This window comes from Triticum dicoccoides, chromosome 3A, assembly GCF_002162155.2.
Source record: "Triticum dicoccoides isolate Atlit2015 ecotype Zavitan chromosome 3A, WEW_v2.0, whole genome shotgun sequence".
Lineage (NCBI taxonomy): Eukaryota > Viridiplantae > Streptophyta > Magnoliopsida > Poales > Poaceae > Triticum > Triticum dicoccoides.
The window spans coordinates 159,832,149-159,843,491 of NC_041384.1; the positions used below are offsets into that span (position 1 = coordinate 159,832,149).

The following is an 11,343-nucleotide window of genomic DNA, read 5'->3' on the forward strand; positions in this document are numbered from 1 at the left end:
GAAAGTGGTCTCTTACCATGTAAGAGAGGGAAAATTATCAAACTATCAAGTAACTTGGGTGAAAGTTCAAATGCCCCTATTTGGTCTCTCTCATGTGTGTCCTGCCCTATTATCCTACCAGAAATTGTTCTATGTAAAACATTTAAGAACATTTTTTTAAAGATATAATGGTTGCCTCAAGATTTTAAGTAGTGCAAACGGGGATAAGTCACCCTTTTATTTATTTTCCTTTCTCAATTGAGTTGTAATAATAAATAACTATATAGTGCAAGGTGCAATACAACGCGACTGTACGCATGTTAAGGCTATGGCTCTACCAATGAATGTGAGCTATGTTGCGAGTACAATCCATCTCGGTGTGCGAGTTGTGCATCACTAGGGGCCATCGCGTTAGCGAGATGAAACTTCACGAGTTGTTTCTCCCTTGATCTACTCTACACTTGGTCTTCTTCATTTCCTAATTCACACGACGTCTCCAACAAATAAAATCACACAAACAATGCGATGATGATATGGTAACCGAGAAACATGTAGCACATATGCAACACATGGTCCTAATTTGCATCGTAACATGTATCACTCGATCACATGTCACTACAGCGATCTTGGCATCATGGCGACTTCATGGATTACATGGCAACGATTATGTCCCTCGCTCTTGTAAGTTGCCGCATTGCAGCGATGGATTCCCATGAATGCATTAAGATTTGGAAACATGAAGGAGATTGGAAGTTTTGAAAAATGACAACTAAATGGGGCAAGCAAGGTCAGATGCGACCACCACTTCCTCTATGTTGTTTACTGTTTGAACTTTTCCATCGCGGGTCTTCTCCACCTCCACATTTACAATGTTTCAAGGCCACACTCTTATCGCCTTCGCCTACTATCCTCCCCCTCCATATAAGGGTGGTCCTAGGGGTGTGGCTAGGAGGACCATATTGTCTATCCAACCCAAGGCCTAGGGGGCAAACTTTTTCTCAACATGAAGGGTACTTCACATTATAGTGTATGTGTTCTTTTCATCGTACTATGTGCACTTCACATATTAGTCATGCTAGTCTGTGTACTTCCCATGTGCTTGTGAGTGTATCTCGCCCATGGAAGTGTTTTTTCTATGGGTATTTTTCATGTGTTGTGTGTGTACTTTTTGTGTTTGTGTCTATAGCATTAGTGTGTGTAGTTATTTCCAGTTTATAGTGTATACTCCCAAATCATTGCATGTAATTCCCAAACCGGTGTGTACACTTACCAAGTCAATGCATATGTACTTCCCATCTTTTGTGATGTACTCTCATATTCATTAATGTGGGGTTCCATAATACAAGCTGCAGGTGTGTGCCACGTCGAATGTGGTTCAACCTAGGGCCCACTTTTCAAAAAAATACCAAATTTGATGTGCCAAAGACCCGTGAAACATAACCGATAATGTGCACATGGGAATGTAGCTTGACATACAAATTGGTGAAAAAACTTTTAAAGTTTGGGAGTGTACTCTAAAGAAATGATGCAATTTTGAAATTTTATTTTTAAAATGATTGGAGCATGCCCTAGGATTCACCAATTTGCACCCATAGGCAAAACCCTGGAGATAACACCCACAAGACGCTTGAGCTCCCCATGCTATCACACTCCATAGGGGTTCCTCACTTAGTTGATTCCTCAATCACCATTTGGCACACATACTAAAAATGCGGGAATAAGAAAAATACAACGATTGAGATATCACACATGAACTGAAACCAAAGGAGAACTCCAAAATTGCCATTTGGATGAAAAAAGCATAGAAATCCTACAAACTTCTATAGAATAGCCCGTCTCAAAGGAATTTCAAAATAATGCATGATAATAATTCAACTCTTTTGTTCGAAACGGGGACTTATTCCCAACGACATACGTTTTGGCCTGGAATATCACCTACCATGACTCAATCCATACTCTGCAATAGTCAACATACTCTCTCCATTCCAAAATATTTGAAGTTTTGTATGCCCTAAGGCAAACTTCTTTAAATTTGACCAAGGTAAAAAAACATACCAACATCTACAATACAAATTAATTTCATTAGATTCATATAATAAAGTATTTTTTTCATTATATATATATATATTATGATGTGGATATTAGCAACTTTTTCTATAAAATTGGTCAAACTTTAAAAGGTTTGAGTAGGACATACCTAAAACTTCTAATATTTTTAGGACGAAGTAGACCGTATCTCTGGACCACCACCACCTCGGTTTGACACTGAGCCCCGCATCCGATTCTAGCCTCTTCACCTGTTATCGTTACCTTGGAACATCGTCGGAAGATGAGTTTTTTTATGGGCAGCCATTCAACACACTTTATTTGTTAATCACAAAGGTTACATCATTCATAAGAAGCGTTAGGAGGAAGCCAGTTCAACACACTTTATTTGTTAGATCTAGCTACCTCATGTGTGACCTTATTAGCTTTCCTTGGGCAATGATCAAAGACAATTTTACCAAAATACTTGCCCTCATCGAGTAATCATGAAGTATTGAGGAACTCGCGGAAAATCCACTTGCAGTAGATTGTAGCATTACAATGGGTAAACAAGGGTACTATTTGAGAACCTTTAGTGGCTAAGGATCAGAAGTTCACACTACAGTAAAGGTGATACTCCCTCGTTCCAAAATATAAGGTGTGTCAGTTTTCCCAAATGTCAACCACATGCGTGTTTGACCAAAAAAATTAGAAAAAAGTGTCAGTGTCTAGAATACCAAATTTGTATGATTAGATCTAACGCGGAAAGTATATTCAAATTTTATTTATCTAGTATTGTAGATGTCATTTTATTCTATAGTCTTGCTCAAACATATATAAGTTTACCTTGCGCGAAAACGGATACACCTTATATTCTGGAACGAAGGAAGTATTAACTAAAAGTATAGATCATGTTTGTCGCAAAAGGAGAGAAAGAGGAGTGCGTCCAAATGTCACTGAGATGAAATAATGAAGAGAAAGTAAGGTGCCGGAAAATATATGGCCTGCCATAAATAAACCTGAAGATTGAGTTGTAACAATAGATTTGCGAATAATAATAATAATAATAATAATAATAATAATAATAATAATAATAATAATAATAATAATAATAATAAAAGCTATGACAATAAATCTCTTTTTTGTGGTAAAAACTGGGCTCGGTCTTGTACTCCCAAGTTTGTCATACGCCAATGCCACATTGTTCGGAAAAGTTTCTTCAGAAAAGGAATTGTTCAAGAGAGAAGTCATTGTCACCAAAGTCTAAGATACAACCCCGAACTTCAAAACAGTCTACTTTACAACATCAAACTTTCAAAACCAGACAAAAACCAACCCTGCACTGGTTTCAACACAATTTTGACTAGTTTTGACCATTGACCGCCTAGTCAGCATCCTAGTCACCCCGCAAGTCACCCTCCGACTAAACCCCGAATGTGTATTTTCCTTCTAATTTTTTTTTTATCTATTTGGCAAAACATTTTGGAACTTTCCCAGTTTGAATACAAGGGTAGTGCTCATTTTTGAGATTTTTCTTTCCATTTGTTTTTCTGATTTTGTTTTGGCCAATTTTGACCAAAAATGGTCTTAAATGTGTATTTTCATTATACTTTTTAGCTATTTGAAAAAACTTTCTCATGTTGAATACGAGGGTAGTGTTCATTTTGAGAAAAAAAATCCCATGCCTTTTTGAAGAAAAAGAACATTACATGGCCAAATTTTCACCTAAAATGGACTTGAATGTGTATTTTCCTTCTAATTGTTTATCTGTTTGGCAAAACGTTTTGAAACTTTCCTACATTGAATCACATTGTAGTTTTGAAAATTTTCTAGAAACTTCAATTAAGTGGATGGGTATCAACGATGCTGACTAGGTAGTCAATGGTCAAAACCAGTCAAAACTAAACCAGTCGACTTTTGTCACGTTTTGGAACTTCAAGGTTGTGAAGTTGACAATTTTGAAGTTCAGAATTGTGTCTTAAGACTTTAATGACAAAGTTCAGGGTTGTAATATGAACTTCTCCCATTGTTCAGCCATGATTTAAGAATATCATAACTTGAGAAAAGTTTCATCAGTATTTCATTTGGATCAACGACCAATAAAATATGGTCAAATATCACATTCCTCTCACTGGGACAAGGTTTACCTCAATCTAAGGTTCAAAATTGACAGCAGGATACATCATAAGACATCGGCGGTTAACAAGACAACGCAACGCCCAACAACCCCAGCCCTATCTGTACATATACGTGGTGACAATCTATAGTCCTGCACCCAAGACGAGATGTATGTGCTCAAACGTACAGTCAACACTGCATGGTTAGGAACCTCTTGGCAGCCACAAGAATCAAGCAAGCCTCCAGCATTTCCCATAATTTCATGACAATGCGCTTTCCATGAGCTCAAGGAAACCAGGGGGTGACATTGGCGGCATCGCTTCTTCCTGGACATCAATCATTTCCAGAATCTTTCTTGCAGTTGCTTGAGAATTGTCATTACCGCCTTCTTTCAAGGTTGTGGTCTGCGAGGCTGTTACTTTGGTGTGGATAGACTCATTGTTTTCAAGACCAATGTTTGCTTTAGGGTGTGCTTTTGCAGAAGTTACTGCATCGATGAAGATGCCAGATTCCTTGAGACCACGAATAATAGCCTGGAAAGATGAGGCATAGCTTAGCAGCATTCAAGTAACTTGTCACGTTTATGAGTCAATTCCTTCATTACTGAAATTAAACTGCTATTTATTCTATTTTGAGATCAAGGTTTACCATTGGTGCATATATGCGTGTTAAAACGCCCTTCCTCAAAAGCTTCAAATTTGTATCTTTGTCAGTCCATACAACATGTTCCCGGTACCTGGACATAAGTATCCAAATAAATATAAGGCCTACTTCAGGACAGGGGTAGGAAGGGAAGAACTGCAGTTGTGCAGATGGATAATAAGGGAGTTACCAGTTCCTCATCTCTTGCTCGGTAGCTGTTGATGCAATTATGAAGGCCTGACATGTCAGAGGAAAGGCAAACAAATTAGGTTTGTCACTTTTGTTATTCATCCAAACAAAATTTCATACTGAAGCTGCATTAGCAGCAAAAAACTAAAATTCAGAAAAGGTTATCTTCTCATTCTTAAGAGCTTGTTTTGTTCTGTGTCATACTATTCTAGATAGTGCATTGCTGTTGTACTTTTAACTGACACCCATGCACCACTCCAATAAACAAAAATGCATGTGGTTTGATCAGGTGACCAAATGCTGCAGAGGTGCAGCAAAGGAAAGAAACAAACATAACTCACCAATCTGTCAAACTCCAAGATAAAACATCGTTTCACATCCTCCTTTGTTGGCTTACAGCCACACCTATCCCTTCTTGAAGTTAAGTCCGAGAACTTTGTGTAAGTGTAATGCAGAATAGCAGCCTCCTCCAACTTAATTTCACTACAGGAAAACAGATAACAGATGGCTAAATAATTTAGTAGAAACATTTCCCCAGAATTGACTTGAACTTGTGAGCTGAACACTAGAAGAAAAGAAAAACTCCACAAAATCAGATATCTGGCATCATACTTCGGGGATTTCATGTAATTATGCCATCTATGAGCACCATTCGGACGCATATGCTCCTGGACCCTTGCCGCTGATTTCCCATTACCATAAGTGAGGAAGTAGTTTGGATTACCCCGCGTGGCCTCTTTGTATAGGCCAAAGTATGTATCCTTCGGAAGATGATCGTAGTTCTTCTTAAACATGGAAACCTGCAGGTACACAAACATGGTACTATAAGAGTGTGTTTGGATTTTTAGCTGCACAGGCTATAGCCTAGATGGGTAAACTAGCACATTTTAGCTAAGTCACACTCTCCCCTGCCCCTTAATTATGTAACCACCTCTTAAGAGATCGACCTGGCAGTTAAGGTGGGCAGGTACCGACTTTTTTGCATCACTCGAGTATTTGCCAATGGGAGCGATTGAGCAGATTTGGCTCTTCACCAGACGAGTATTGTCTAGCCCAACCAGGCTACCATGCCGCCAAAAGGGAGGGATATTTGTAAGGTTCCAAACACATCGAGCAAGGCTACAAAGTACCTAACCGGGGATCCAAAAGTTCCCCTATACTTCCTCTGTATCAAAATATAAGACGTTTTTTGACACTATCATAGTGTCAAAAGGCGTCTTATATTATGATACGGAGGGAGTATAAATTAATTGCAATAATTAATTTATTGGCAACTCAAGAGATAATCTCTGCGAGTGAATAGACCACCACCAACTTAGATCTTTATAAGAGTAAAGATAAGGATTGGTTTTTTTTTTTGGAACGAAAGGGGTTGCCCCCCCTGCCCCAATTTTATAAATTGAAGCAGAATAAGGATTGGTATTTTATAGCGTGGATTACGCCTTTTGCATACCTCAGTAAAAGGATCTTTAATGTCATCCCGCTCAACGCTGCTCTCCTAAGAGAAAGAAATCATACCAGTCAGATGTGAAATGTATTGCCAAATTCAACAACAGATCAGCTCTGCAACTCACATAGTTGGGGAAGATAACCATGTCAACATTATCAGGAACATCCAAAAGCAGCCGCCTAAGAGAGTACTCCCTGGCACCCGCTGGATGAATTAACTCGTCGGTATCAAGATGTATGATCCAATCCATTCCAGCCTCCTGTGATAATCAAGCAGGGAAGCTCACGCTAAACTCACGGCAAAACAAAAGGCCTTATCAAAATCCAACAAAAGCATGTAAAATTTCCTCATAACTATAGCAAATATTTAAAATCTTGTGATGTCTGTAACCAAGTGACTGATGTAAACTCACATCCTTGTTACACCCTTAACAAACTAACAAGGCATATTAACACGACCGGAGTTTCTTTAATTTTTGGTTAATGGAAGTAGAGATTTGGGCTAAGATTTACACAACAGTGAACAGACTTTCGGCACAAAAGAAAACACAATACAATTGTTTATCAAGGAGTAAATCAGGTATGTGCGTTCCTGTTTGTACTATATGTACTCTACATACACACTGTACCAGAGACAATATTTTACTTTTTTTGAAAGGGGGACAATATTTACTAGTGTTAGTTAAATTCCTATCTGCTATATATGTTATGTTGTACTAGTGATGATAAATAGATATTGTTGTTAGTGCTAAAAATTCAACAGAGACCAGAATATTATTCGATGATGATTATGGTCCCTGGCACACACATACACACACACAAAAGAGTTGAAATAGTAAGGTGGTAGCTAACAATAGATAACACGAAGAGAGCCAGTGTTTGTGAATGAAATGAAGACAATTATCTATAATAAATCTTACACAAGGACATGAATGTCAAAATTTATAATTAAGCGGGTACTACCAGACATATCAAATGAAATAGCTCCTAACCCCATGCTCAGCTGCCAGACCTAACCTAGTAGCTTTCTGTACAGTTGAGTTTTTTGGCCTTTGTTCTTGGTTTAAGATATGTTGCTTTTTTCACTTGTGCTTTGTTTTGTTTAAGCTTAGCTCTGTAAAACTCAAGTCATTTGGAAGCGCTTTCTTCTAATACAAAATGATAAGCGGTCAGGTGCGTGTTCAAGAAAAGAATTAGCTCATACCCTTGCCATAACAATAGCCATTTCCATGTTAAGTGACTGCTTAACAAAAAGCTCATAATTGCATGGCTTGTAAAAGAAACCTGAAAGCCAAGTTTCATTCCAAATGCGGCTGAAAATGATAGAAACAAGATAGGTTTAGACAATCAAAACATCATGAATATACATCAGCAAAGTTGTTAGCAAAATATATATCATATAATTCGTTAATTCCCTTGCACAAGAAAAAAAGAGTACACGATTCATGTACAACAATACTTCAGAACATTCAAAGTTCAATTAACGGCATTGTGATACAAGTAATTTCCAACATTTCTTATACCTCTACACGCATCATTTTCGGCAATACTGTCAGAATTTATCAATGCATGCCTTATCAGTTTTCATTGTTAAGTTAGTATTTACAGTTTTTGAATATTATGGTAGCCGTAGATGGAATTTTCTATGACAAATTACACATACTAGCTTTGTTAATTCAAAAACTAAGTTCGGAAATGAGTGTAACTGTTGAGCATGTCACCATACCTTCTGTCCTGTTGTTCTTTTAGTTCTTTAGTTCTGTAAATAATTTTTACACCCTAAAACAGAGGCACATAAAGTCAGAACAAGATCAGACAAAGTTCACATAACAAAAGGACATGGAGAAATTAATTACCCGGATAGATTCGAGAACAGAAGTAACAGCTGGTTTAGCAGCCTCTCCTTCAACAAATAGAATAAAGTGTGAAACACCAATGACCTTGTGATAATACAACCATGGAAGAATTTGGTGTAAGCTAGCAGATGTGCTTCCCGTTATACAGATCTGCAGTGTCACGAATAGATACCCAAGGATAAAATTAGTTCAACATAAGCATCGGGCGGTGCTCATCAAGACTTAGATATGTGCACTAGATTCTCACAATTAAAACATGATCTGATGTGAAGTTGAATAGTAGTTTTAGTCAAGTTGATTACTATTTTTAAAGACAAAAAATAGGCGAATTGGGTGATAATATATTATGGCCTGTGGTTTGATTTTGGCAAGTCTTCCCTATTTCATCACATATCTAAAATCCATATGAGCATCATATATCCTGTTCTTCAAACTTGCTATTCAAGATACTTGGCATACATGCCTAAAGTCCCATCCATCTTCATTATGATACAGGAATGTACATATAGTGGGGAAATGTGCTAGTAATCCATCACCAGTACTGCCCCATTTCTTCATAAGATTATAGCGACTGCAAGTTTCTTTATACTGAGCCAAAATTGCTCATCATTAAGCATTGCCAGCGAATCCGTGCACCAATGAGCCACCATGTTCCCTTCTCAGTGCCTAAACACCACACCAACCGCAAAGAAACAAGAAGCCAGCTCCCAGAAGTATAATCTTTTTTATTACATAATTTCGCCAAATGAACAATTTGAACAGGCACCTAATATTTGACTTCCTAAGTCACCACTACAATTCTGCAAGTATCATTCTTGCAGAACCTAGTGAACACAATTTCTCACTGAGCCATGAAAAGTTCACCAAAAGATTGTACTGTGTGAACAAATGCAAGATTGCAAATCAAGCTTTCTAAAAATTCTGGCATCCAAGTTCATAGAAGGCTGCACCGCTCAACACTTGAAGAAATGGCTATGCAACTACTGACCTCTAGATCGCATCAGCAATGTTCGGTGTTAATGGAAGGGAAGAAACGGCACATTCTATAACAGTCAAGTGGCACTTGAAATACCACAAATCTGCTCTAAAAGATGGGCCTTTTCACTGTGAAGTAACAAAACAACCTTAGATGAGTAAAGGTCAGTCTATTAGCCAACTATTCAAGACCCTTCCATGAGTATATTACTAAGTGCTACTGTGCCACGGTATATGATCTCTTCCCCACAATCTCAAAAGCAACGGGATCAAATCATATCACCAGTGCAACTTCAAATTCTCTGCCCACAGCTCAATATGACAACTCCTCGGATCACATCTACACTAGTCACAATTTCGTAGCACGAGATCACATCGAACCGCTCTAAAAATGAGGATCTCTAAGCGCAGATCAGATCGGAGCCAGAGGGCATGCCGCACCTTGGGGGTTATAGCGGTGTCGGTGTCGAAGCTCCAGCCTCGGTAGAGAGAGATTCCGTGGGAGGAGGCGCTCCGGCCGAGGATCTCGGCGCAGTCGACGGCCGCGGAGGAGGCCGACGCGGATGATACGGCGAAGTAGGAGCCTCGGCCTCCCGTGGAGGATGAGGAGGAGCCCAGTGGGCTGTTCTCCATGCCGGGGAACCGCTGCGTGTCGGCGGGCCACACGGTGCCGGTGGGGTCGCGCATGCCGCCGCGCCACTGGAGCGCGAAGGCGAACGCGGCGAGCGCGAGCGGCAGCAGCGTGAGGAGGAGGAGCACGCGCATCGCGAACACCGCCGCCCCTCCGGCGCCGGCCGCGGAGGAGGAGGAGGCGCTGCGGTAGCCCGCCATTGGGGAGAGTCGGTGGCAGGTTGGTGGAGACCTCCGTCCGCCCCTCTGGTTGTGGAGCTGCTCCCCAGCGAGCGTTGCCGGAAGGAGACTGGAGAGAGCTGAGCATTCTGCGGGCTGGGCCTTGAGTAGGCCGGTGAAGTGCGGCAAGATGTTGGGCAGTCGACGAATTGTCCATGGGCCGGTGGAGAGCACGAGAGCTATGTCTATCAGGCCGGCCCATTAAGCAGATCGCTCGCTGCTAAATGGTATGGATAATAAGAATAGCCTAAAAAAAGGTATGGATAATTTCATCCGCACCCTTATTATTTGCACTAATTCATCGGATATAGATGAAGGTATGGATTTTGGTCAGCCGGATATCCGGCGGGTATGATAGTGGATATGGTATCAGTAATATCCGACAGGTGAGAATTATACGATATGTTTTTACAGATTATCCGAGGTTATCAAACATGAATATGTGATTAATTTAGCCAATTCGACGAGCTCAAATACCCAACTAAACCATTTATAAGAATCATATCATATAAATAGAGTAAAACCATAACCCTGATAGCACCTTAGTGTATGACCACAATTACAACCGTGGTCATCACAGTAGTAGGCGTCGCTGACCGCATCTCCCTGACCAAGTGCTATGCACTCTTCACTCTACGTCTTTAGGGTCTTTGATTTAAAGGATTATTATAGGATCTTTGAAGAATTAGAATCCATAGAATTTTTTCCTACGTTGGTCGTTTGATTCATATGATTGAATCATGTAGGAATTTTTCCTAAGGATGCATCTTGTACTACATTTCACAGGAATTTTAACATTCACTTCAACCTCTTGGAAGAAATCCTTTAGGGCTCCTCTGATTCAAAGGAATTCCATAGGATGTTTGGAGGGTTAGAATTCTTAGGAATTTTTCCTACATTGGTCGTTTCATTCATAGGATTGAACCCTATAGAATTTTTTTCTATGGAATCATGTGTACTACATTTCATTGGAAATCTAGCATCCACTCCAACCATTTTTTTCACTTTCTTTGTTTTTCCTATGGCATCAAACACTCTGTGATAATCCTATGGGATTCAAGTGGACATGCCACTCCAACCCTTTATTTTTCCTATTCCCGTGTTTTGAGAATCCTGTGAATCAAAGAGGGCCTTAGGGCTTTGATTCATAGGATTGCAAAAACGTAGGAATAGAAAAAAAATATAGGATTGAAATGGCATGTTCGTTGGATTCCTATAGGATTTGAGTTTGCTGATTGATTGTGTCACGGGAAGGACAAAG

General features: G+C 39.6%; 1 protein-coding gene across 1 annotated transcript; it reads right to left on the bottom strand.

Moving 5' to 3' along the window:
- Positions 1–4,061: 4,061 nt before the first annotated feature.
- Positions 4,062–10,145, bottom strand: LOC119267699 (glycosyltransferase-like KOBITO 1). Its single transcript, XM_037549127.1, has 11 exons — positions 9,675–10,145; positions 8,259–8,408; positions 8,129–8,181; positions 7,607–7,715; positions 6,528–6,662; positions 6,407–6,451; positions 5,566–5,753; positions 5,295–5,436; positions 4,955–5,001; positions 4,771–4,858; positions 4,062–4,655 (listed from the first exon to the last, which is right to left on the bottom strand). The coding sequence occupies exons 1-11, from the start codon at positions 10,062–10,064 to the stop codon at positions 4,383–4,385; spliced, it is 1,620 nt and encodes a 539-aa protein (XP_037405024.1). The 5' UTR covers positions 10,065–10,145; the 3' UTR covers positions 4,062–4,382.
- Between the last annotated feature and the right edge of the window lie 1,198 nt (positions 10,146–11,343).